The sequence below is a fragment of the Tachysurus vachellii genome, chromosome 17, assembly GCF_030014155.1.
Source record: "Tachysurus vachellii isolate PV-2020 chromosome 17, HZAU_Pvac_v1, whole genome shotgun sequence".
Taxonomy (NCBI): Eukaryota; Metazoa; Chordata; class Actinopteri; order Siluriformes; family Bagridae; genus Tachysurus; species Tachysurus vachellii.
Window position 1 is genome coordinate 17,651,242 of NC_083476.1, and position 27,061 is coordinate 17,678,302.

Here is a 27,061-nt window from a genome sequence, read left to right on the forward strand (position 1 = left end):
TTATATTAAAATGTCATACCCCACAGCTCATACAGGGTACACCAGTGATCAGCTTACTGCAACAAACAAGCTAATTTGGCTAGTCGATGTTAATAATCCACCTTATAATGATAAGATGATAAAACAGATGATAAGACAAAAGCTAAACAATTTTTAATTGAATTTGATGACTGGACATGCTATGAAGGAGGTTAAAAATTTTAAGAAACTACCCACATTTGGGCCACATTGTACTCATAGCTAGTTATAGTTAGTTAACCTGATCTGCTTTTAGTAGCTGTTAGCCTCTAGTGTGCTGTGCAACCTTATACAAATGTGCCACATGTCAAAGAATCCAATGGCAATTTGGCTTAAATTGCTGTCTTAATTTTAAACAGTTATTAACAGTGTGTTAATTTATTTACAATATAAATAAATAAATAAATAAACAAACATTTATTTATTTATTTGTTTGTTTGTTTGTTTGTGTTTGTTTTTGTTTTTTTCCTACGAATGTCTCAGTACAACAGTCTATAAGGGAGGAGCTCTAAGACCCTGACAGAAATGGGTGTTAACACAAACTTATTTGGTTAACCATATCACTGGACTTCCATCTGAAGTCATTTATGTTCTTACACTTCAGGAAGTCATAATGTAATGACGCATCATGCAGCAGTTCTGAGGGATTTTCCTGATCACTTGCAAGGAAATACAGGCACAGAAAGTCAATAAACAGAAGAGGCTGAGGTAAATATTTACAAAGATATATACAAAGATAAAAAATATATACAAAGATAACTAACTTGTTCATAAAGTTTTTGCGGTTAAACTTTCAGAACTGTGGGCCATTAAAATGTTGAAGGAATTTCAAACATTCATATCAAACAAAATCTACTTAAGTGAAAGTAAGTGAAGATTTTTGACAACATTTGCGTTACGAATAGAAGTGAAATGAAATGAAAATGAAAAAAAGTGACAACAAATCAAGTGTATTTCAAGTTTTAAGAAATACAATATTCATTCGAATTGTTTGAATTTTAACCAGTTCAAATTCTTTTTTTTGTTTCATTTTAGAAGTTCTTATTAAGATTAATAAAGCTTTATTAGAAAAAGATCATTGGTTATTGTAGCCATACTAAAGGACGTTGACTTATTTTAAATATATTTAATCAGTAAAGTAACGCACATATTTAAGAATACAGTTAAATCATTTGTAATAAGTACTAGTATGTGTGTAATATTAAGTGTGATATAAAAAGCTAAATAAAAATTATATAATTATAATAATAAATAAACAAACAAACAAACAAATAGATAGATAGATAGATAAACAAACAAACAAACAAACAAACAAACAAATAAATAAAATGTAATGCAACCTTTTTAATAAATGAATCTTTTCATGGAAACACTAGAATACAAATATTGTTTAAAATCATTCTCAGTTATAAATCTAAAATCTCCTAAAATTAGACAAAATATAATTACTGAAGCACTTTTTAGCACTGATTAAATTGTATAAAATCAGATATTATTTGGTTGGCGGTGTTCCTTATCACCCCTACTGTAAGTTGGCTGTTAATTTTTCCCCCAATAAATTCATAATACAAGTCCAGTTTTTCTATAGGCAAATTAATACATTCAAACATGGATTGCTTCTGGTTATCTGAATGTAAGTAGCGAACACTATTGGAATACTTAATTAATATTGAAAAATGATATTATTTACTTATTAGAGTGTAGACACCCCCCCCCCGAAGCTACACTTTCTATGAGGCTTTACGCTGTTATCAAGGCATACAGGTCCCCAATGTGGGAAATGATAAGATAAAGTGGCCCAACTCTGACGTCCCAAAGCAAGCACTCGCACGCAAAATGAACCTTATTGCCTTGATTCTCAACCTAAAATTCTCCAGTAGTTCAGAAAAACATATCTGTATATGTTAGACCTTCAATAGCATGTGTATTCTCTGTGACTGTATGATGACTTTATTATATTTGTTAATGTAATAGAGCAGTGTCTCTCAGAATTTTGTCCAAAGGACTGCAGGACGAATAACCAGGAGATTTTTTTACTTTGTTATAGTGTTGGAAATCATAATCCATAATATTTTTAGTTATTGATGAATTGACTGGTCACTGGAACTGAACAGATTCAATGAAAATACCAATAACTCAAAGATACATAACGCCAACTTTAGCCTAATATGTGAAGATGGACAGTTTAGAAACAAGAAAGCGTCTGAATCCTGATGCAGTGCTAAAGCCAGGAGCCATGGAATAAAAATTGGGAAATGGCATTACTAGCCACTGTCAATCATAGTTGTAGTAGTAGTAGCAGTAGCCAGTCGCATGCTTCTGTGAGCTCATATATGTGGAAGACGGTAGCCTTCATGTTTCAATGTTGATAAATAACGTCAAAAAAGCTCTGACAAGTGACCACATTGGGGAGAAAATTGGAAAAATGTTTACATTTTTTATAAAAGTGTTCATGGTTTTGTCACAGCTGTCCTGAGCTTTGAAGATTTTCTCTTTTAGAATGTGCTTAGAGTGTAGAAAGGCCCGTTCTCGTGCGGCAGCTCAAAGCAGACGGGAGAAAGAAAGCCAACTGTTCAGAGAGTTAGCATCTCTGCTACCTCTTGCCCCATATGAGGCAGATCAGCTGGATAAAGCCTCTGTCATTAGAATCACAATCTCCTACCTGCACCTCAGAGCTTTGCTGGGGATTTCTGACTCCACTGCAGTAGAAGCTATGATGCATCCTGTTTCAGAAAGTAAGGGTAAGTGTAGAGTAGGTGTTTTTTTTTTAATCAACATAACCACTTTGAAGAAGTCAGAACTTAACAATTCCAAATGTTTTGCAGAGGAGCTGCCAGACGAAATTGAGAAGTGGTTTCTAGATACACTTGAAGGATTTCTGCTCTTAATGTCATTATGTGGCAAGATTATCTTCATCACAAAGGATGTTGTCTCTCATATAGGAATCAAACAGGTAAAATAAGCTTAAAAGCATTATATTACAATGTCATTATAAATGAAGATCTCTGATTTTTCTTTTTTTTACCATTCACACAAGTGAAACTTTGGAACACTTGTTTTCATTAACATTCATCCAATGTGTCAGTGGCGCAATGCATAAAGCCCATATAGATACAGGTCAAAAGATTCAGCATCATGTTCACCTCAAATATGAGATAGAAAAGTGACTTTGAACAACTTTAATAGAAATCTAAGGCTACAGTCGGTTTTCAATACACAGGCTCACCAAAATGCACAGCTGAAAATTTAATATACTTTACCTAGTCATATAAACTCATTGTTTACCATTACTACATAGACTTCATTTTCTATTTACTATTTACAAGATATACCCTACATGTTGTCCAACATAAATACATATTGAGCCTTATATATTTTCTCAGCTGTGGTATGATGTGGAGTTTGCTCAACATTTTCAGATCGACATACTACAGAATATTATTGACCTTTTCCGACACCCTAGAAATGCTGGGGGCTGTAAACACTATGTACGACTGCAATTTACAACTCTGTCAGTCTCTACCCTTAGAGAGTATAGCTCATCTTTTTCTCATCATCATCCAGCTCTTCTTTAGGGGTTGGTGTTTGAGACTGCTGCTGGCTAAATATTTTTTTGTTAGAAAAAAACCCGTGACACAGAGTTCTTTAAAAACTCTTTCTTGCAAAAAAAAAAAAAAAAAATTTCTGTCTTGCTAGAAAAAAATAAAACTAAGGCTGACCAGCCACCAAAAAACAGTCCATATCAACTCAACTCATAGACCATCTTTGTTTGCTGGTAGGAACAGTTGCTGGCAGAATTACTTATATTGCAGCATTTTAGACAAGTCATTAAAAAAAATAGTAATACCATTAATATCTCAAATATTTACTATTTAAGTAATATGCAAGATGCATAAATTGGCTAGCGATTTGTCCAGATTAGCCATGTGTTTTGACAGCTGCTAGTTGGTGAGACCAAGTTAGATTTTCCCACAGAAAGAAACAGCAATGCTGTAGCACCTGATAAACGTCTACTAACATCACACCCAATACCATGTCAGTGTCACAGCTGTACTAAGGTTGGTCCACCACCCAAACATATCTGATCAGCTGTGCTCCTTTGTGGTGGTTCCTTCACACAGAATAATGGTAGAAGGCTGCTGAGGAATTATGTGCTGCAAAATATGGGCTACAGTTAGAAACGGTTATAAAGAGAGTTTACATGGTAGGTGTACCTGATGTTTCTGATGTTAAATTTAGATCAACTGATGTTCCGTTTAATTTTGTGGCTTGATTTTATCACATTATTTTAGAGATGGTTTATTTCTTCATTTCAGATGGATTTGATTGGCCGGAGTTTGTTCGATTTCATTCATCCCTCCGATCACAAGGAGATGAAAGAGATTCTTACAAGGATAATAGGTAAGCATGCTATTAAGTCTTTCTCTTTACCATCTGATATAAAATGAAAGAATAGACAAATTAAGTTGCACTTCATGTTAGTAATGCAACTATAATCGTTCTATAACTTGAGGGAGTGAAGGCCAGCAGAAGTGTGAGGTTTTCTTCCGAATCAAAGGTGCAGTCAAAAACATGCTGACTCCCTGGCAGGTAACCCTCTTTCCCTGCCTATTAGATCCAAAAGGTAAATACTGCTAATTTTCCTGACAGCAAAATGAAGAAATTGCTTTCTTCGCTACTTGCTTGTTATTATCTGACCTGTCTTTTTGGTCCACAGGTGATTTACTGCACTGGAAACAAAACATCATCTTCTATTCCAGGATCCAGCTATCTGCTTCTACTGTGCAGATCATTACCTGTGCAAGAAGTCATTGAGATGGAGGCTCATCTAAATTTCAAAACATTCCTGAGCATCCATGAGTTGGACATGAAGTTCACATACTGTCACTCTGGGTAGAACTTATAAGAACTAATAAACCAAAAGTTTGTTCATCTTTACAATTACTTAATCGAGTTGTTTCTCGTTCATGGTGCTTCTTTGGTGTTTCACGTATAGGGTCTTGGAGTTGACTGGCTTTAGTGACGTTGAGCTGTATGGTCAGTCTGTGTACCAGTACTATCATCCATCTGATTGTCAGCATGTCTTCAATGCACACCTCTGCTGTGAGTATTGATGAATATACACAGCAAATGGAAATGTCGGGAGGATTTTAGCTTTAATACATTAACCTTAAGCTTGAAAGTTGTATTGGCAGGAATGTTGACTCCTTTCTACATGAAATGTGCCACATTGTCTGCCAATAGAATAAGAATTAGGTCTTAATTAGGAATTAAAAATGTCTAGAAATGGGGGGGCACGGTGGCTTAGTGGTTAGCACGTTCGCCTCACACCTCCAGGGTCGGGGTTCGATTCCCGCCTCCACCTTGTGTGTGTGGAGTTTGCATGTTCTCCCCGTGCCTCGGGGGTTTCCTCCGGGTACTCCGGTTTCCTCCCCCGGTCCAAAGACATGCATGGTAGGTTGATTGGCATCTCTGGAAAATTGTCTGTAGTGTGTGATTGTGTGAGTGAATGAGAGTGTGTGTGTGTGTGTGCCCTGCGATGGGTTGGCACTCCGTCCAGGGTGTATCCTGCCTTGATGCCCAATGACGCCTGAGATAGGCACAGGCTCCCCGTGACCCGAGGTAGTTCGGATAAGCGGTAGAAAATGAATGAATGAATGTCTAGAAATAGGTTTCATATTCTAAGATTTTTATAATAATCCCATTATGAAACATCAGATTTCTGGATATTATTCAGGATTTGTCATCATTTGCTAATATGTTTTGTTTTTTTATTGTGTCTAATGTTATCCTTTATTCAGTTTTTCCAGCATTTTAAGTGTTTTGATACGTGATTTGTCTGTGCTTAAAAAGTGGTGGTTTTATAATTGGTGGACAGTTTGAATTGAAGGTGTTTAACTGTATTGGACAGTGTTCTCAAAAGGCCAGGTGTACACTGGGAAATATCGGCTCCTACAGAAGCACGGTGGCTACGTTTGGGTAGAGACGGATGCTGCGGTGGTGTACAACGTTCACACGGGGAAGCCAGAGAAAATTGTATGCATCAACTATATTATAAGGTCTGACTTTCAATACAAACTTGTAGCTATTTGTGTGACGGCCTGGGAAAATCGTTCACTATTGTGAATTGGTGTATTTTTGACTAATACGTTCTGAAAACTACTGTAGATGAGTGAAATATGCTTTTCTTTTTTCACATTTCTTAATCACATTTCTGGTTACCTCACATAAGTAAAAAGGGAGAATATTTGACATTATTACAATTTCAGCCATAGCTACATCCACTGGGTTTTCCCGAACCACCTAATACACATATATTGCATCCACATCGGATTACTAATTAGCCATTGTATAGGCTATTAAATCAAGTAATCTCCCTCGGTTTGTCTTTATCTTCAGTGGAGTAGAGCACCCAAATGTGGTGTTTTCATTGGAGCAGAAAAAATCCCTGATGAATGCCTTCCATGTACCATACACTACAATGACACGTAATGAGACCAATCAGGCAACATCTACAACCACTGACGAGGACTCCAGCTTTGTGGACTTTCCTTCTGAGAGAGGTGAAACCTCAAACATGATCAGATTTCATCAATCAGCTTCAGGGTTTTTTTAAAAAAAAAAAAAAGATTCACTGTCGATCCGTTTCTTTTTCCAGGCGAACCATCCAACAGTTGTACTGAGATTTTGTGCAGGACTGCTTTGTATGGGTCACATTCCAACGTGAGTATATGTACAACAATAACATTATGGGCTTTAGACGTCATACAGTACAAAGAGAATGTGACAGCTACATGGAATCTTTTTCATTTTAAAAGATAGTATATTTTTAATCATGTCTGGAATGAACTGACATTGCAATATCTTTCGCCTCTTTTAATTGAATTTGAATCTGAGAACTGAATTAGTCAATGTTAGTTTGTGAACACTTCTTTAAATACTCAAACTTTGAATATTCATACTGTAGATACTTGATTTTTGAGCAGGAATTTAAAATGTGAACATCTTATTGCTGAGATAAAACTACTTTGAGTTTAGATTCATTCAAAACTATCGGCTGTGCTTTTTAAATGACTTTAATATGAACCCGGCGGTGTCTAAATCAAGAATTCAATGGCTTTTAAAATTTAAATCTGCTTCCGAAATAGAGTGAAAATATGTTTGCTAATTATGAGATGCAAGAAGATGCAGTTTTCTGTAAATTCCTCATTTACACAACCTTATTTGATACACAACCTTATTTTTATGGATAGTAAATTAGGTGATTGTTTCATTTATCCAAATACATCTAGACAAAACATAACAGTCTTTGGCTATAACATTTTTTTTATTAGCTCTAGAGCCCCTTCACCTTGATAGCAAAGACCAAGCAGTACGCAAACCTCTCACAATGGTAAAATTTGGCCGTGGCTTAATTTTCATTCATTCATTATGTTCTATTGTTCTAACAGAAGAGTTGTTTCAGCTTTAAGTGGTGTGGGGAGACTCTTTTAGTCTGCATTGAGGGAAAATGCAGCATTTAAACAATTTATCATATACAGATGTGCTTACATTGAGTGAAAATAATGCACTCGCATTTTTTTAGGACATGTGTGAGCTGGATTTGGATAGTCTAGCCCCATACATCCCTACACATGAGGAGGACTTCCATTTAACTCCTATTTTAGATGGAGTAGGAAATGATTCGGTATTAAAGAGAAACCTGCCCTCTCTCAGGGAGACATGTTTAACTCTGGAACAAAAACTGCCCACAGATTCAGAAGCAGTCTGTTTCCACAGGTATGTATGTCTGCTTGAAATGTGTAGGATTTATCCTCTTCTTTTCCATCACTGAGTTCCGATTTTCTTTCCACGCAGGCGGAACATGAACAAGAACTCTACGCTTATTTCACCAAGCCAGTGGCATGACAGCACACACATAATGAACACAAAACAACAGGTAATAATATATCATGATTTGGAATGTAATCTGAATAAATCTTATTGAATAATTGAATCATTTTCCGACTTCATTCCTGAAAAAAAGACCAATCACCGGATAGACTGTTCATCTCAACATCCGACTAAAACTTTCTCAGAAAACTTTGGTAAGACAAATATTCAACCAACAGTACAGAAACTACAAATTGTTGTCTTTAATTTCTAAAATATAAACATCTTTCCTTTATGCTATCAGACGGAAGAACAGTCTGGACTTACAGCCAGAGTTACGCAGAGACGGTGCATTTGGCCTACAAATACGCCGGGTTGTCATGGTGTTGTCCGGGATCTTCATCACAACATAACAACCACAACACAGAGGAAAAAAAACCCTCTGTTTTAGTTAACTTGCCTGTACTGAGCAGGTGGGAATGTGAAGTGAACGCGCCTCTTGGTCCCACTTCACATTTGCTGCAAGGGACTGAACTCACCAATGTTCTGGATCAGGTTGCTTCAGGAGTGTCCTGGTACTAAAGAAGGCCTTTCGAATTGTCAAAAATTAATGTGTTTAGAGCCAGAGGTGTTACATTTCAACATTACAGTTACATTAAGGGTAATTCCACAATTGAAGTGCAATTTGTGTCTTGCTTAATATTCCATTAATAAATCCGGATTTAAATTTAAAACAGAATTCATACATACAACTTACAACATTTCTAATACCCGTATCTATAACGCTTGATTTTTTTTTCTGCCTGTCCCAGCCCATTATAATTACACTTTATCTTGAGATTAGTTTTCTAATTACAATAGTGTGTGATTTCTTCTTATCCTCTATGAGTTATAGGATATAGTGCTTACATTATAGGAAATGAAGCACATACAACTCCATTACATGAACACATTCAACCGTGATTTAGCTGGAATATTCCCCATGTCAACAGGAACATTCAACAGGAAGTGGGAATTTCCTGAAGATTATGGGAAGAAAAATAAAATCCTTTCGTTCTTTTTTGGGAATTGCGACACTGACATATTGAAGTTAAATCACTGAAGAACAAATCATCAGAATGTCCTTGATGTTCTTATGCTAACTAATCACATTTTGTATATTAGCTAATTCTATGCTAGGAATTAAAAAACGTTTCAAGGGGAAAAACATTTCAAGGGCTAAACATTGCACTGAATTTGTGTAATCAACCCATACATGCTGTATTTTATGAAATTCATATTTGTTCTGTTTTGCTTAACCAGTCTAGTGAAAAGTTTGCCATATATTAGCTTTAGGTAACAGTTAGTTTTTAATGTCGTATATTAGTGTATTTCTCAGAACCGAGTTGTTTTTACCCATCGACGGAGAATATTCCACAAGAACAGAACACCCAGCATTCGTTCAAAAAATATTCCATCCAAATCGCTCAGAATACACCAATAAATTCATTAGTGCTGCTAGCTATAATAATCTCTCAAGTAATCCTTCTAAGTAATGTGTCAAACAAATTATAGCATTTAAAACTAATAAGTCTTAATATATGAAGTATGTTTTAACAGAATATATTTATTGATACAATAAACACTGAAGCTATTCAATTTGTTCCCCCAGAGCTTATAGTTCAGTATGTTTCATTCCAATAACTTATGGTTAAACGTCCCAGAAAATCCGACTCGACACATCATACATTCAGTTATTTAAACTTTATAAAAGTGAAAACAGGAACAATAAAAGTCTATGAAGTCCAGTTTAAAGCAAACAGCTTTTAATAGGAAAAAAATTAGACATGGAGACATTTTTAAAACACGAAATTTAAACATAGAACAATGTCTGTGTATACACACACACACACACACACACGTCATGACTACTTGATTTGATTTGCTGAAGGGATTATGATCCACTGTACAAGAATATGTTGATCATACTTGCTTTTACTTGGTGATGGTATTCCTGTGGGGGGAAAGGAAAAAAATAAAATTGTCATAAAAATAATAAAGATATAAATAAATATTAAATTGTGTGGGTGTATTATTTCATCTGTAATAATGAAATGAATGACAATATAGAGAAGATAGTATGCACTCAAATCTTGGATTGTTGGTGAAATTTTTGCCCGTTTTATGAGATACACCTGTAAGTGTTCGTGCATCAGTATGAATTACTGAACATCTGGTTTTGCAAAGTGTTTGTCAGCCCAACTCTACCCCAAGACGTCCTTATCCGGAACGACTTACAACTGAAAGTTAAGGGCCTTGCTAGGGGGCCCAGCAAACCTGGGATTCAAACTCATGACCTTCTGATCAGTAGTCCAAAACCTTAAACACTAGGTTACCACATCCCACGTACTGTACATATACAAGTATGAATGTATGTATAGACCGAATTAACTACCTAAACCCAAGACTTACACATTCATGCTCTTCCCACTACCACTGAGGACTATGTAAGGAGTTTTCTGGGACTTCTGTTTCTCCTGCAGCAGAGCTACGGTACCAAGCGGCGTGTCGCTGCTGCTCATCTTTTTCAGCAACTGTAGGGTGAGAACTTCAAATATCAGTCGGTGTGCATAAATCACAGCACAAATAACAAACTACCCTGAATTCTATCTATTTCTTCTGCAATCAAGATTCAGTTATGGCAATACATATAACAGATTTAAGCCCAAACTGCTTGGTAGGTGGCTGAAAGGACGTACCGCCTCCTCCTCCAGTTTTTTCATTCTTTTCTCAGTCTTCATCTTTCCAGATCCTTTGCCATGGAAACGATGGGATAGCTGTCTGAATGCCTAGATGGAGAAAGAACAATAAGCGCATTATGTATAATAATTGTGCCATTTGTTCTAGCAAACTGTGCAATAACTGTACACACAGACCTCCTTAGGGGTAAGCTTTCGCCCAGACTCATCCACGTATTCGATCTTAACATCAGGCTTATAGCTCTCTTTCTCTTTGAATTCCTGAGTGAAGCCTCTGTATTCCTCTCTCCTGCTGTATTTGTCATCAATGGCCCTGAACCGAGGACAGAGAATTGTAAAAAAAAAAAAAAGGAAAGAATGAGACATCAACAAATACATGGAAGTATATGGAGCATAATATATTTATCAGCTTTTGCTCACATCTTATCTTCGATGCAGTAGTTATCATTTGGCAGAGCTCCTTTAGGAGCACGCACACGAGCCACCTTCTGCATTTGTGTTTCCAGCAGCCCTGTGCATAAAAAGTGTTTAATAAATTAACAGTAAGATGACATGAATTAATCTGGGCAGAACGTTGTCAGGCTCAGCTCTTACCTTTGTTCTTGCAGAGCAGCAAAGCAGCCGCGAGGCCAGAGTTAACGATGGGCTCTTCATCCAGAATGGTGGTCGATGCAGTAGCAAACTATTAAAAGAAAATAAATACTATAATTTAAGACAGGAATCTTTAATGTCTCGGTTATTCAGAACAGACACAACAGAACAAACTGAGGTTAGCTTTGGGATATTTTGACTCACGTCCGTTTGCTTCTGCTCCTCGTCCAGGTTGACGGTGCTCCAGCCCACTTTATCGTCCATGTCTGAATCGGAGCCTCCAGCTCCATCTCGCTCTTCCTCCTGCTCGAAGTCCTGCACAAACCCCATCACATTAAAGCTATTTATGTACATCAGCAATGACACAATGAACCCCAAAGGAAATGGGGGCCGTTTTGGTTTACGTTTCCAGCTCTTAGTTCATTTTTTGAACTAATACTACAGTTTAAGACTAGATGTGTAGTGCATCCCATAGGTGAGGACATGATTCTGTACAGAGCAAAGTTCCCTTTTTCAGACAAAAAAGTTTGTCAATGGATGTAGTGTTTTTTTTTTTTTTTTGCATCAGTACTTCTCAGTTCATGTCTTATTAAGACTGAAGATGATTCATCTTTATTAAATTACTTCAAATAACAAAATGCTTTGTGCTGCAACTTCTGCTTCTTTGTAGAATTACAGGCAAGATAAAAAATATATAGAACAACGTTTCACCTCTCGCTCTTACACACCCAATAGTCACATAGTGAAACCACAATGCTCCCAAGAGAGGGCACAAACTTTCGCTCCCCATCTCATCCTCTCCGCTCAGTCGGTCACAATAGCACTTTTTATTTCAACCCACATCCAGGAACAATCGAGTCAAATGTTGGCTTAACAATAAATCATATCTAGAGTGTTACCATGAGGTCCTCCTGGTCCTCTCGGTTCCCTGACAGGCCGTAGGTAGGAATGTCTCCCAGCGTGCGGCAGAACTCGGACGTGGCGTTAAAGACGATGTTGTTTTTCTTGTCTACGTCATCGGCGCCGTCTTCTCCAACATTCTCCATCACTTGCAGTTGTTCCATAACCTGGGATTGATTTACATTGATTAAAAGGAAGTAGATTCTTCTTGGGTTCCACAGAAAAGATCTGTCATTATGTGAAGCAAAACTATTTACCTCCCAAAACTATTTTGTAGACCCTAAAATGTTTATTAAAATCTTTTGGTCTGTACTTCTTCCTCGATAACGTTAACTCATCTTTCAATAAATGATTCATTTTAAATCTATAATTCATATAGTTTTGTGGTAAATGAAAGGCAGATGCTGACCTTTTGGCCAGAGTCTTTCAGCAGCTGCTTCTGTTTAAGCTTCCTCTGTTTCTCTAGTTGTTTTTGTAGCTCCAACTCTGCCTCATCCTCCTCAAAGGTCTCAGGCTCCGGAGGGACAAAATCATCTGAAAGAATGAAACATTTTAAAACAATGCTGTTTTTTCCCCACCTCTGATTTGTAAACGTTCCTGACCTTCATCGCTGATATCCATGTCAGCTGTCCGGATGTCGTCAGACTGCTGCAGTAGGTCTACTTTACTGCTGCTGCCTTCTTTTGAACATTCTTCCATCTCTTCGCATTCTACCTGCTTTCTGCCTCGACCTCGTGACCTGAGCAACAGTGTCGAAGAGGATGAAGCAGAAATGATGTCAGACAGACCGATGCACACGAAAAGAGCTGAGTGAGGATGAGGAAATGGATGAGAAGGTAGATGAGAAGAAGGATGAGGAGGAAGAGAAGGAAGATGAGGAGGAAGATGAGGAGGATAGGTAGGATTAGAAAGAGAAGGTGAAGGATTAGAAGGAAGATGCGAAGAAGGATGAGATGGAAAGGAAAGGTGAGAAGGAAGAGGAGGATGGGAAGTATTATGAGAAGGATAATGAGAAGGATGACAAGGAAGATGAGAGGAAGGATGAGGAAGATGAGAAAAACAAAGAGGAAGAGGAGGATGGGAAGGAGGTTGAAGATAAAAAGATGGATGGGAAGGATGAGTAGAAGTAGGTGAAGGATGAAGAAGAGGATGAGGAAGATCGAATGTGTAACCTGGAGCCGAAATCTGTACTACGAGTGTCGTCTATAAGGAGGTCGTCAGTCTTGACAGGTTTCTCCTTCTTCCTGATTTTCTTTACACGCCGTTTGGTTTTCTTAAAACCCACCTGAAAGAAGAAGAACCATGTGTGCTTTCGTATTAAACCAGTTCCACGCATGACACAAGCTTTACATGTTTACAGGTTCAGCTTGGAGCTTAACTCCACTGACACACCTGCTGTCAGCCATCACAGTCTTTATGCTAATGCAGCTCAGGTGATGTCCAGAAAAGTCTGTGATTCTGAATAGTCTATAAAATCTTTTGGTTCCATTTCAGGTTTTCTCTCTGTTCTAAAATATAGAACACACAATTACCAAAATCTACTCTATATACTAAATTACTGAGACAAGGAACTTTACTGTGATATTAAAAGACAGCCGATGAAAATGTCACAGCATGTTTCGGCCCGGCATGCTTTATATTATTATTTTAAAAAGCAGCACGTTGCAGCAGCAGTCATCAAAGCACGCACACACACACACACACACACTTGTAAGTGAGCCCGTGCTGACTCACTATCTCCTGTGGGGTGTAGTACTCCGAGGCCAAGGTGAGAGCAGGCATGTCCAGAGACTGGGCCTGATTCCGCAGCGTCTCTCTGATGGCCTGCAGCTCGCGCTCTCTGTCCCCTGTAGCAAAGCCTCCTGTGCTCAGACGGAAGCTCTTCTTCTTCTCACCCTCTAACTCTTCGTCGTACTTCGACAGGATAGACTTTGGCTTGAACTGTAGACGTGGTGGAAATAGGACAAGTGTTAAGATCACAGAACCTAAGCTCTAAGGGAATTAATCAATGCATCACTGTAGAGCTACGAAATGCTTTTTGTTCAATGAATCCCAGTCTGAACTAAAAACCTGATATCCTGGAATGGCCACATACAATGCAGAAAGGTTATAACCTGATCACATCACCTTCAGTCTCAACCAGGATTTTTTGTAATTCTTATAGCCAAAAATGCTCAATTTTGAACTTGGAGTTTGGTGTTTGCGTGATGACGTCACATGACGCGTCTTGGCCCAAATCTGCGATCTCTCTCTCTCTTTTTTTTAAAACACTCTTGACTTTGCTTGATTGTACTTTCATTTCAGCAATTGTGAAACACAGGAAGAACAAATACATGTAAATACGATCTGCAAAACTGACCGTGACCATGTCGTCCACGCTCTCTTCCTCGTTGTAAGGTTTGTATTCAGGCTTCTTCTTCTTAAGCTCTACGTTCTTCTCTGCTTTCTCTCGGTCCACTATGTTAACGTTCACCAGCATGTCCTCCTTCTCCTCCAGAACACCTGAAATGCGATACCGTGTATACCGTGAGAAGGAGCATGCTTCAGCACATTTCTTTATCAATCAATCAACCAACCAACCAACACCCACCCACCTTTGTCTTTTAGAGTCAAAATAACCGTCTCTCCCTCCTTAAAGGATTCGATTTGGTGCTCTACAGCAAGACCCTTAAGGTCCTTTGAACTGTATGCCTCCTGAAAAACAACATCATCTAATAAGAACCTCATCACAAATCACATCCTCTGTGTTTAATTAAAACGGTTAATAACGGTTTACAATAGAAATTTAGTTTATAGATATAAGGTTGTTAGGCACAGGCTCCCCGTGACCCGAGGTAGTTCGGATAAGCGGTAGAAGATGAATGAATGAATGAATGATAAGGTTGTTTCCTCACCATTTTTCTTTGTGCAAACACTTCTTCAACCAGGTTGCTGACACCAAACTCTTCATCCATCTCTTCCAGTAGCTTGGCCTATGAGAGATTAATTAAGAGACATTAAGAGCCACAAGGTAGCACCAAAAAAGGAAAAAAAAAATCCCCTGTATAAATGGCAAGCCCTTTGCCGTACCCTCTTCTCTGCCATCTCCTTCTCCTTCGCAAGTTTGCGACTCTTCTCTACCCATGCTGAAGCGTCGTCAAGCCAAGGATCGTCATCGGCGAGCGTCTTTACTTTGCTGAAAAACAGAGAAGAGAATTACGGGATGCTTACACACTACTCAAAGACTACAACTCAAAGAAGCTCTTTCTTGCATTTTGTTTAAGTTCTGTATTGTGAGATTCCTACCCAAGTTTCTGATTGAGCAGACGTTTCTCTTTAAGCGCAGCTAGCTTCTCTCTGATCTCTGTCTGTTGTTTGATATGTACGGGGTTGATCACCTCAGCCACCTTTGGATCCTCCTTGGTACCAAGTTCTGAGTAATTAGCAAGTTGTGTATGAAAATAATTGCGGTTTCAAAAACAAAGCTTTGTTAATGTGAAGTCAATACGCTCGCGTCTCTCTCACCTTTTTTGGCCTCGTTCAGCTCGAGGGGCTTCAGACCCAGTTTAGCTCTCAGCTTACTGGAAAAGAGGGACAACAGGAATGAGATGTGTGAAGCGATCGAGAAAGGACTGTACAAGAAAAGATACTTTAGTGACATACTTGGTCTCTTCGATGCTGAGTGAAGCGTCACCCGCTGCTGATTTCGGTCCTGCATCTGCAAATCATTTCAAATTCCAAATTCTAATTTAATTTGTCACACACACACACAGTATGAGCTGTAGTGATTTATTGATAGAAAATGTAATGAATGGGAACGTAGTATTGTTATCATCGTTTTTATAAATGTTGTATTTAGTCCAAATAAAGGCAGATGGATAAACAGATAAACACAGTGATAACTGTGTTTGTGCTGGAAAGCAATATTGCGAGTAGGGTTGATTCTACACCAGCTCAGCACAGGAGATGTGCACAGCACTGCCGCGTACATGGCTACTGTTCTACACACATTTACGACAGAATTTCCTACAACCTGCTTGTATTTAGTGAACACCACAAAACTAGAGAGCACGGAGCACAAGACGAAAAAACAGAGGTGAAAGTATTTTCACTCACTATTATGTAAATAATTTTATTAGATAATTAATACTAATATTAAGCTCTAAATCTTTTTTTATTAATAATGTGAAACTGTGATATTTCTTGACTTTTGTGTGGAATGCACATGAGCAAAACAACACAACACACACATCAACTGTACTGACTTGTTTGTCTTTTGTCCTGCACTGTGCATGTGGTAGCCTAGTGCATGTGGTAGCCTAGTGCATGTGGTAGTCTAATGGTTAAGGTGTTGGGCTACCAATCGAAAGGTTATGAGTTTGATCCCAGGTCCACCAAGCTGCCACTGTTGCGCCCCTGAGCAAGGCCCTTAACCCTCAGTTGCTCAGCTGTATAAAAATGAGATATACAAAATTCTGTAAACGTAAATGTCTTGTTTGTCTTTTCTCCTGCACTGTCTTGTTTGTCTTTTTGTCCTGCACTGTGCATGTGGTATGTGGTAGCCTAGTGGTTAAAGTGTTGGGCTACCAATCGGAAAGTTGTGAGTTTGATCCCAGGTCCACCAAGCTGCCACTGTTGGGACCCTGAGCAAGGCCCTTAACCCTCAATTGCTCAGCTGTATAAAAAACGAGATAATGTAAGTCACTCTGGATATAAGGGCGTCTGTCAAAAAATGTAAATGTCTTGATTGTCTCTTGTCCTGCACTGTCCTGTCCTGTCTTGTCCTGCTCTGTTTTCACCAGGATGCACTTTATGTATCTAGGACTAACTTACTAAGACCTTATAGCCCTGTCTTTGTTTTATGTAGCACCATGATCCTGGAGAAACGTTGTCTCATTTCACTGTGTACTGCAGCAGCTATATATGGTTGAAATGACAATAAAATCTTGTCGACACGACTTGACATCACCAGATGTCCTCACCTTCGGTCTCTTCATTGCTGGGCTCTAGTTTCTCTTTCTTCACCCGCGGCTCTGCGCTGCTCTTCTCCCCTTTGCTCCTGCTCTCTTTCTCGGCAGCCCGACTGCTCCTGTCCCGGGAGCGGGATCTCTTCCTTTTCTCTTTATCTTTCTCACGCTCTTTATCTTTATCCCTTTCCCGGTCCTTGTGTCGGTGTTTTTTGTGTTCCCTGTGGCGCTCCTCCGGGTCCCGGTCTTTATCCTTTTCTTTGTGTTTTTTAGACGAACCCATAACTAACTATAGGACGAATTTCTATCTGGCGACGTTTGTGTACTAGATAAGGCTAAGGCTAATGCTAACTGGCTAAAGCTAACTGGCTAAAGCTAACTGGCTTAACTAACGAATCGCTAAACTACTTAAAATCTTTATTCATGAATCAAATAAGACTTTAAAACTAACATACGTTACACTTAACGCACCAATTTCATACTTAACTAACAAGCACGAAACATTTTCAGCAAACTAATTTAGTTACACAAGAATAAACATCGTTCACCAGTCGTTCGTCGTAGGCTAACGTTGACCTTTGTAACTGTTTCCGGGTCAAATCTACTCAATAGTGAATGGCCCCTAGTGACAAGGAGGTGTATCGACGCCATATTTACTTATTTTATTTTACTTATTTGTCGTTTGATCACAAATCAACACATCTTAAACTCTACATCATTTAATTTATCTACTAGTATTTATCTACTGTGGTTGTAAACGTCTTTAGGACTAATTCTCTCCAGTATTGATTTTCCAATTTATAAAAAAAAAAATCAGAAGCGCTAACATCAACATCGACTAATAGAGTCATCGTAAAAGGGCCAACTCAAAGATCGTACTCAATTTTTTTCAAATAAATCAGAAAATTTTATTCTATTTCATGTCAGTTTTCACCGCATCACTCTCCACTTTTTATAAAATAACTATATTTAATCATTAATACTTGTTCAACTTGTTAACTAACTTACAGCTAGCAGAAAACTATACAGTGATGGAACAACCCCAAACTTATACTTATTTCAGGTAGCTGGAACTACCTGAAACATACAGTGCCCTCCACAATTATTGGCACCACTGTGTAAGATGTGTTAAAAGCGGTCAAATAAATTCTTTTTTTTTTTTTTTTTTTTTTTTTTTTTTGCAGAAGCATAATCTCTAACAGTGGGGGCACGGTGGCTTAGTGGTTAGCACGTTCGCCTCACACCTCCAGGGTCGGGGTTCGATTCCCACCTCCACCTTGTGTGTGTGGAGTTTGCATGTTCTCCCCGTGCCTCGGGGGTTTCCTCCGGGTACTCCGGTTTCCTCCCCCGGTCCAAAGACATGCATGGTAGGTTGATTGGCATCTCTGGAAAATTGTCCCTAGTGTGTGATTGCGTGAGTGAATGAGAGTGTGTGTGCCCTGCGATGGGTTGGCACTCCGTCCAGGGTGTATCCTGCCTTGATGCCCGATGACGCCTGAGATAGGCACAGGCTCCCCGTGACCCGAGGTGGTTCGGATAAGCGGTAGAAGATGAATGAATGAATAATCTCTAACAGAAAAATTGTGAAAAATATAAGGTTGAACACAAGTTAATAATAATTTAAAAAAAGTCCATGACTTAAAAAAAAAAGAATTATATATATATATATATATATATATATATATATATATATATATATATATATATATATATATATATATATATATAATTCTTTTTTTTTTAAGTCATGGACTTTTTTTAAATTATTATTAACTTGTGTTCAATATATATATAATTGGCACCCCTAACAATTCCTCTTAAAAATGTAACTGATTTTTTTTTAAATATATTTTTCTGTAGTTGCTAAAGTTGGTCAGGGTATCTAGGAACTTTTAATTAGTAATTCATGACGTCCTGTTTCCCTGGGGTATAAATATGACGTGACACAGCGGCCTAATTCTCTTACCCATTTGTCAACATGGCAAAGACAAGAGAACATACCATTCAAGTAAGGCAAGATGTGTGTCTACCTTCATAAGTCAGGCAATGGCTACAAGAAAATAGCCAATCGCCTTAACTTGCCCGTATCTACAGTCAGAGGAATCATTAAGAAGTTTAAAACAACTGGAACAGTGACAAACAAGGCTGGAAGAGGTCCCATGTTTATAACACTGTATATGTGTTATGTGTAAAATTATACTGTGTTATGTTATCTTAGTGCTATCTAACAGTGTTGGATTGAGCTTAGTGCTACCCTGTAACCTATCCTAGTAGTAACTATACTGCAGCTCAACACTACATGTAAACTAGCTTCAAACTAACCAAAACTATGGAATATAGTTTGGAAGTTTGAAATCAATTACTGAAAAATTTCACTGTACCGAAAGGTTTTTTCACTGTCTTAAACTTAACTGCCAAGTTGGCTTGTAACATAATATTTAATGTTGTTTTTTTTTGTTTTTTTCCTATCCTGGCTTTTCCTCTTGAGTGTTAATTTGTCTTTCTTTTTTAACTTTTTCATATATTTTACCTGTTTTACTTTGTACCTTTTATTTATTGACTGTGTTTTGATTGTATGTTAGGTCTCTGTACAGCACTTTGGTCAGCTAGAGCTGAAATTAAATGTGCTTTAGAAATAAACCTACCCACTTTTTTCATTTTGAGGCAGGGATACACAACATATAGGACACCAATCTATCCCAGGACAAGTAACCAGAATAAAATGTTTTTATTTTAAAAAGAAAAAGTGAATAATAAAATTCATTTCATGATGCTCAGTTCAGACTAAATCTAAGCCTTAAAGAATATCGCTGAACACAAACAGATTTAAGGTTATGCATCTCACAAAATGAATTTTAAGGGTTATTGAGCGGGTGGTCAAGATAGTAAAATTGATTTATGATACTTAGAAAGCAATCTAATAGAAAAATATATTTGGATAATTTATGATCATTTCATGATAACATTACACAAAATGAGAATCCTATTTATTTTAGAAAGATGAAAATAATATGGCAAAATCCACAGTGTAAACACCTTACTAATTAAACTTAAATGTTAAATAATGATGAACTGATACAAATTAAGAGGCATATATTTTATTTTATTTTTTACCATTCTCGACTTCTTGTAACATCAGATGTATCTTACTACAAAAAGAAATCTGATTTTGGTTAATTGGATTTTTACAAATTTATCAAAATATATATTAGTTTAGTCTGATATATTTAAGTAATTATATAAAAGCTAGCTACAAATGATTTTTTTTACAATATATGATACAGTGTACAACAAAAGGTAGTAGTGGATTGATATTGTTCCATGAAGATATTGCAGCTTCAGGATTTCTGCTTCATAATCACAGTGTTTTTTTAGGGAAGCTTACCGTGACCTAATATGAAGAACAATATCAAGTAACATTGATAAAACCTTTAAAACATTTACAACACATGGAAAATGCAAAACTGCATATGTCTTAAAATTATGTGATAAACCAAACACATTTTTATTAAATTAAATGATTTGTGCATAAACCTACAGCTTTGCTGGCATAAACCATCCATAGGAACCTTAGAAAAAGAAATTACAATTTAAATAAAAATATAGAAATAAATAAATGAAAGAAAGAAAGAAAGAAAGAAAGATACCAATACAATACAAAATCTTTCTAGCATGTCACAGTACAACTTCTGTAAGCAGCATTAACAGCCAAAACAAACTGACCAAAGAGTGAACTATTCATTATGCAAATGATTACACTCCATTCATATGAAAATACCTGAAGGTAGCTATTCAAATCTGGCTTGTTTTTAAAAAGACAGGGCTTTTTATTTCTGATATATAATATACAAATCAGAAAAAGTCTTTCCAGCAGCTCCCTGACTAGCACTCATCAAGTGGAGCCTTTAGGGCTCTCCACAATGTAAGCATCTCTTTAGGGCTGCGCTTATGCACCAGTAGTACTTTGCGGTAAGCGCACGGCACCTCTCTTTTGGCCTCGGGAAGATCGAAAGTCAAAAACCCAGGATGATGACTAGGGGAAACACCCAGTCTCTGGAGACACATCCCCATGTACACATCATCAATGGGGAACAAACCGACCCATTGTGAGACCTCTCTTAGTTGCATGGCCAGAGCGGCGGAGTATACCACTCCTCCTCCACCTGCATATGCTGGGTACACACCTTTATAAAAACTCTCAGGTATGTAATATTTAGCTGTGGGCTGACGACTGGGCCAAGCATTAGTAATCACATCTCCTACAATGAAATCGTCTCTAACTTTTTTGGTTTTCCTTTGTAGAGGTGCATATTGTTTATCCAAGTAGTCTAAGAGAGCCCCGGTCCTAACAAAGACATCATCGTCTCCTTTGAAGATGAAGTGGGCTTGTGGGCAGTGCACATAGAGCCAATCCCAGAAAAGCACGTCTTTCAAGGTGAGGTTAAAGAACGTGTCTCTGAAATCCCATTGCAGGATATCCTTATGAAGCCTGCTCTCTAACTGTAAAAGTGCCCCAAGGTCCGGATGAGGACCTGTTGTTATGTCCTGCCTTCCAAGCAGAAACACAGCGCGCACCTGCCACCTTTCTCCCCCTGCCTCTTGCTGTACCCAGCCAGTCCTCCCCCATGTCTCCCTAATGGCCTGCCTGTTCTCAAAGTTTCCCACCTGGGACTTGATTGCCATAAATAGCAGAGGGGCGTCTGCTTTGGTATCTTGTCCTTTGCACAGGTCAGGCTGGTTCATCAGGAGGGTGTAGTTTCGACAATGCATGGACAAGACAAAGTCCTTCATCTGCTCAGGCATAGTGTTAAAGTCAGGCAGATGAGATGCCCAGAGATGATAAGGTTTGCATAGAGGAGAACCATCATTTTCATGCATGCTAGTATTCTCAGTGCCTGGAAACATGCCTCCTGTGGTGTTAACTCTCAATATTGGATTGTTTTCTCTGTCTTTGAGGTGCTGAAGGCGGTTCCACAAAGCACCCTCCACCAAACGTAGGTTCCAAAACTCATGGAGTGGATGTGGTCCAAGAGCTCCGGAGTTTGACGAGGCTCCAGAGGCTATGAAATGAAGAGGCAGGGTCAGAGGCTTAGGCTCAGGTGTGTAGGACATGGCGACAAATATGGTCACCATAATATACACCAAGAGATGACTCATCATCAAAAATGGAAGTAGACAAAGGCACAAGGCCCTTCCGCTACACCTGCATCGTGCCATGGCCTGGGAACAAACAAAAGAGAAAAGGGAATTTGAGAACTATGTTTTGCATATTCCAGAAAGTTAGACAGATAGACATATTTATAGATGTGGGTGCATCACATTTACATGTTGAAAATGAAAAGGGTTAGAGTTCGATTTAATATTAAATCCAAGAACACATTGTTAGCCATGAAAATTCATGTTTGTACCAAAGTAAGATAGTAGACCCACTATCAGAAAATCTCATGGGGCTTTGGTTTCTATGGCATTGCCCCAGGGGTCTCATTATCTGTGCATGACTGGGCAGAGATTAGAGCACCTTGCAACCCATGATATTTACATCATGTACCTCAAGAGCACATTTACCCAACAGATGGAAATGTCTTGTTTACACATTTGCTTTACTTAAAAAGGTACGGCATGCTAAAAGATGACAAATGGACGTTCAGTATCCTCGGAACTGGCCATGGTTTTTTTGGTTGTTCATGCAATGATTTAAAACCAACCCTGATATTTTCCAAAGCTCATTTCCATCACTGGAACCAGGCATTTGTAAAGAAGAATCAAAAAAGATTTCAGATACACAAACAAATCCAAAGCTGTATCAGAAATATAACATACTGTAAAGGTTTATTTTAAATACCTCCAAAATGTGCAGTCCAATCACTTCGATCTTTTCATTGAGAACAATTTCCCTCCTCTTGGACTCTCTCTTGCATATCCACTGATAGCCTTCTTTCACAATGTGCCAGTTTCAAGCGTTGACTCATGTCGACTCCTGGGTTTTCACGAGAGCACAGTACAACAGAGTCAAACTTGCATTACTATTAGCTCCCATGACACTTTTGAACTGAACAAAAGGACAAATTTGTCTATTGAAATTGCATTTGAAGAGCTTCAGCAAGTAACTAAATGTTTCCTGGTATTGGATGTGCTTTCTTGCTTGTAGTCTCACCCCCTTGATAGGTTTCCTCCCACATGAAGGCGTGTTCAGGATCTGAACCATTCGGTGTACATTCTGTGAAATGTATTTTCTAGCATTAATTCAAACACACACACACACACACACACACACACACACACACACACACACACACAAATGTATCTATTATCTATCTATTTATTTACATTTAAATGATGTCAAATCTTAAATAACATCAAATCTAATCAAAAATCTAAAATGAAGTAATTTGTATATAAAACAATCCATAACATTATATACTGTACCAATTACTTCATTCATTCATTCATCTTCTACCGCTTATCCGAACTACCTCGGGTCACGGGGAGCCTGTGCCTATCTCAGGCGTCATCGGGCATCAAGGCAGGATACACCCTGGACGGAGTGCCAACCCATCGCAGGGCACACACACACACACTCTCATTCACTCACGCAATCACACACTAGGGACAATTTTCCAGAGATGCCAATCAACCTACCATGCATGTCTTTGGACTGAGGGAGGAAACCGGAGTACCCGGAGGAAACCCCCGAGGCACAGGGAGAACATGCAAACTCCACACACACAAGGTGGAGGCGGGAATCGAACCCCGACCCTGGAGGTGTGAGGCGAACGTGCTAACCACTAAGCCACCGTGCCCCCCCAATTACTTCATTTTAGATTTTTGATTAAATTTGAGTTAAGATTTGACATAATATAAATACTATAATATAATTGTGGCACAGCATGTAAGGCTTACATGCTGTGCCATAATTATATTATCATAGTATTATATATTAATATATTTTTATACTACTATACTATATACAATTTAGTATATTACGGTATTTTTTTATACCGTATTTAGGAGAAATTCAGACTACGGTGCTATTTAAACGCAGTCTTTGTATAAAAGACTTATAAAAAGTCTTATAATCTCAGCTTTATTAAATGTATTCAGGTGTACAGTGGGGACCAAAAATCTGACAGCGCTAGTGAACATGCTTCTAGTTTGCATTCTGTTCTAATTGCATGCAAGGAATTTCATTAAAAACTATTTTATTGCAAGAACTCGAGTAAAAAGTGAAAAAAAAATCTTTCAAATATTTACATGAATTTCTGAGTTTATTTGTGTTTGGTACATCATGTTTTTTGCTATAATGTAGCTTGATTTTCATGTGCAGTCAAGCTACCATTGAGTTTGTGCAAAACTGTATGATCCATTTAGCTTAAATCTCTCTGGGTGTCATGTGAACATGTGTTTCAGAAGAAGAGAGAAGTCATGAGGAAAATGTCACCTTTTGTTCAAAGCAGTTAACTAAATCAATATCACGAATTTGATTACATTTGCATAAAAACCTAATAATAGTCCATAATCTTGAATGTTACATTTTCAAGATACTGAACTTGATTTTCTTTCTTTAAATATTTCCAATTTTACATAATAATAAAAAAAATCACAAATTTTCAATGTGTTGACTTTAAATAGTCAAATTGTATATAAAGTGTACACTCATATTATGAAAAGAGCAAAAAAGGTGACATGCATTAAGAAGCAGAACAACATGTTTGATCGGTTGAGTTGTGCATGAACAAAACAATAGGAGATGGTCATGGAGGTCATGCTCCAGCACAATGCCTCTTGTTTTTTCGATCCTGACTAGTGAACTTGCTTCCTGTTTAAATCATGAGAGATATTGTGGTCAAACATGTCACTAGCACCTGGCAATGTTGTGACAAGGGAATTATTTGCGTAGCTAAAGATTTATTTGTGCAGGTAGTAAAAATTTCATCTTTTTTTTTTTCTTTGAAAAAATGTCACAATTTTCATTTCATCACATATAATTTATATACTTTTGTTGAAATACTTAAATGCAGATGATTACAATACATTACTTGTATAAATTAGTATATATATTTTTTATTCTAATTTAAAATCCTATTAAACTTCCATTGTTTTTTAAATGTTTACTGGCTTTCTCATTGCATCACTGAAAACGATCAAACTGATCTTATTCGCTGATTAAATTGATTTCTTTTTTCATAAATTCATAAATTTCTGAAATTAATTTGTGGTCTTTCAACATTTGTACACGATTAGATTTTTTCGGTTGACACAATTTAGCAAATTCATTTCTTTAAAGGCCTAATCAAGTCTCCTACTAACGCCTTAACTGACATATAAAGAGAGAAGCTCACACTTAATAAATCCTACACACAACAATAAGGTTTAGAACAATATGCAATATAACAATAAACAATATAACTCTCTCTCTCTCTCTCTCTCTCTCGTTCTCCACACATAGTTCAACAGACATATCCCAAAAGCTCTTGTCCCAGTTTTTTACATCCCTTTCAGGCACTCTACTATTCTAGCACTGCTCTGTCATTCAAACACTGAAGTGGTCTGTGACTATGCGTTCAGAACAAGCTCCTGCCCCTGTGTCGTCTGGCACCGAGTCGATCGCATGCCATCCGCACCACCAAAGTGGACTCCTGGATCCTGTAAGACAGCCGATCCTGAATGCAGTTCTGTAACAGTAGATACTCTCTAATGGCAAGGCCATGCTAAAGTAGAACTCTACAGACTATTGATTTCAACCCCTCTGGCACTAAACCACAGCACACAGCAATCACATATTAAAACGAACAGTTATGCAACCACAGTGATTTAATTTGGCCAGGAAAAACTGCTGAGCTGACAAACCATATTGATCTAGCCATTCATGTCTGACACGTTAGCCGTGTTTATGAACGAAATACTAACAACGGTAGTGGTCATATTTTAAATCAATTGTTAGTTAGTAATTAATTTACATTTAACTTGTGTAATGTATTACAGTTTTTCATGAACTATTGGTAGAATAAAGCAAAGACTGCATAAACTGTTACCCAGGAACAGCTTTATCCTGGTAAGCCTGTTTCAGGAAAACTGTGTGAGGCAGAAATACATAAAATAACATCACCAAGCCATGGTAAAGCACCATGCACACACATAGCCACACCTAGCATCTATTTTGAATAGCCTAGCAGATTTTTCGAGATCTTAGGAGAGTAGAGATTACCTGAACCTACATAACTCAAAAGAGATACTGACATAAATGTACAATCAAATCCTTTACTCGATAACTGTAATCTTACTTAATTAAATTTAGCAAGAAAACTTTTTTCCCTTACTTTCAAAGTACCAGTTACAACTCACAGGTCTCTTCTCTCATCCTGCCAACGTCTGTACACAAAATGTCAGTAGAATGGACTCTGGCACACTTTATTTGCATTGTGCTCGTCTGTCAGTGTAAATCAATTCAATCAATTTCAACACAATAGAAATAACTATCTGTTATTGTGCTTTGATCTACATTATATGGCCAGAGGTACGTGGACACAACCATCATTTCAGTATGTGGTTCTTCCCCAAACCTTGTTTTGTGGCTACAGTGGGTGTTATGGTCAGGTTTCCACATATTTTAGACCATATAGTGTGCTTAAATTCATAAGATTATAAACAATTCATTTCTATGTTATAATATTTCACTGCATTTTGGAGTTTCATTGCCTACAGACTGTGGTAGCTCACTGCTTAAGATGTTGGGCTATGACTCAGAAGGTTGTGAGTTCAAATCCTGGAGTATCAAACTGCTACTGCTGGGTCCTTGAATGAGGACTTTTGCATTTAGCAGACACCCTTATCCAGAATGACTTACGTTTTTATCTCATTTTAAAGAACTGAGCAATTGAGGTTTAGGAACCTTGCCCAGCAGGGGTAGATTGGTAGACCTGGGATTCAAACTTGCAACCTTCCAATCGGTAGACCAATGCTTTTCCATCAGGCTACCGCACCCCCATATAACCTCTC

General features: G+C 37.8%; 3 protein-coding genes across 7 annotated transcripts; 1 reads left to right on the forward strand and 2 right to left on the reverse strand.

Annotated features, from left to right (window-relative positions):
• Positions 1-588: 588 nt before the first annotated feature.
• hif1al2 (hypoxia inducible factor 1 subunit alpha, like 2) lies at positions 589-9,948 on the forward strand. 5 transcript variants are annotated; one of them, XM_060890296.1, is made up of 15 exons: positions 589-726; positions 816-884; positions 2,518-2,759; positions 2,844-2,971; positions 4,335-4,419; positions 4,532-4,608; positions 4,736-4,911; positions 5,015-5,121; positions 5,930-6,077; positions 6,418-6,581; positions 6,677-6,741; positions 7,604-7,797; positions 7,876-7,957; positions 8,045-8,105; positions 8,195-9,948. In XM_060890296.1, the coding sequence occupies exons 3-15, from the start codon at positions 2,519-2,521 to the stop codon at positions 8,470-8,472; spliced, it is 1,806 nt and encodes a 601-aa protein (XP_060746279.1). In that variant the 5' UTR covers positions 589-726; positions 816-884; position 2,518; the 3' UTR covers positions 8,473-9,948. The 5 variants fall into 5 exon arrangements, with proteins under 5 accessions (XP_060746279.1, XP_060746281.1, XP_060746282.1 ...); XM_060890298.1 differs by having other exon boundaries at positions 2,518-2,753; XM_060890299.1 differs by having other exon boundaries at positions 2,692-2,759.
• Positions 9,679-17,644, reverse strand: sart1 (spliceosome associated factor 1, recruiter of U4/U6.U5 tri-snRNP). Its single transcript, XM_060890295.1, has 20 exons — positions 17,081-17,644; positions 15,762-15,816; positions 15,624-15,679; positions 15,405-15,531; positions 15,189-15,294; positions 15,014-15,091; positions 14,714-14,813; positions 14,479-14,621; positions 13,854-14,060; positions 13,292-13,404; positions 12,722-12,858; positions 12,529-12,653; positions 12,119-12,286; positions 11,424-11,534; positions 11,223-11,310; positions 11,049-11,139; positions 10,806-10,941; positions 10,629-10,718; positions 10,342-10,463; positions 9,679-9,883 (listed from the first exon to the last, which is right to left on the reverse strand). Exons 1-20 carry the CDS (start codon positions 17,346-17,348, stop codon positions 9,865-9,867), a joined length of 2,340 nt encoding a protein of 779 aa, XP_060746278.1. The 5' UTR covers positions 17,349-17,644; the 3' UTR covers positions 9,679-9,864.
• A 2,678-nt stretch (positions 17,645-20,322) lies between these two features.
• On the reverse strand, positions 20,323-26,425 carry si:dkey-175m17.6 (N-acetyllactosaminide beta-1,3-N-acetylglucosaminyltransferase 2). Its single transcript, XM_060890937.1, has 4 exons — positions 26,383-26,425; positions 23,220-23,298; positions 22,908-23,042; positions 20,323-22,285 (listed from the first exon to the last, which is right to left on the reverse strand). The coding sequence occupies exon 4, from the start codon at positions 22,280-22,282 to the stop codon at positions 20,948-20,950; it is 1,335 nt and encodes a 444-aa protein (XP_060746920.1). The 5' UTR covers positions 22,283-22,285; positions 22,908-23,042; positions 23,220-23,298; positions 26,383-26,425; the 3' UTR covers positions 20,323-20,947.
• Positions 26,426-27,061: the final 636 nt, after the last annotated feature.

Coding starts and splice junctions, on each gene's coding strand:
- hif1al2 (XM_060890296.1), top strand. CDS start 2,519: ATGTGCTTAGAGTGTAGAAAGGCCCGTTCTCGTGCGGCAGCTCAAAGC. Junction 6,078..6,417: donor TGCATCAACTATATTATAAG/GTCTGACTTTCA, acceptor CTTTATCTTCAG/TGGAGTAGAGCACCCAAATG. Junction 7,798..7,875: donor GAAGCAGTCTGTTTCCACAG/GTATGTATGTCT, acceptor CTTTCCACGCAG/GCGGAACATGAACAAGAACT.
- sart1 (XM_060890295.1), bottom strand. CDS start 17,348: ATGGGTTCGTCTAAAAAACACAAAGAAAAGGATAAAGACCGGGACCCG. Junction 14,622..14,713: donor TTTGACTCTAAAAGACAAAG/GTGGGTGGGTGT, acceptor ATCGCATTTCAG/GTGTTCTGGAGGAGAAGGAG. Junction 10,942..11,048: donor TACTGCATCGAAGATAAGAT/GTGAGCAAAAGC, acceptor TCCTCGGTTCAG/GGCCATTGATGACAAATACA.
- si:dkey-175m17.6 (XM_060890937.1), bottom strand. CDS start 22,282: ATGGCACGATGCAGGTGTAGCGGAAGGGCCTTGTGCCTTTGTCTACTT.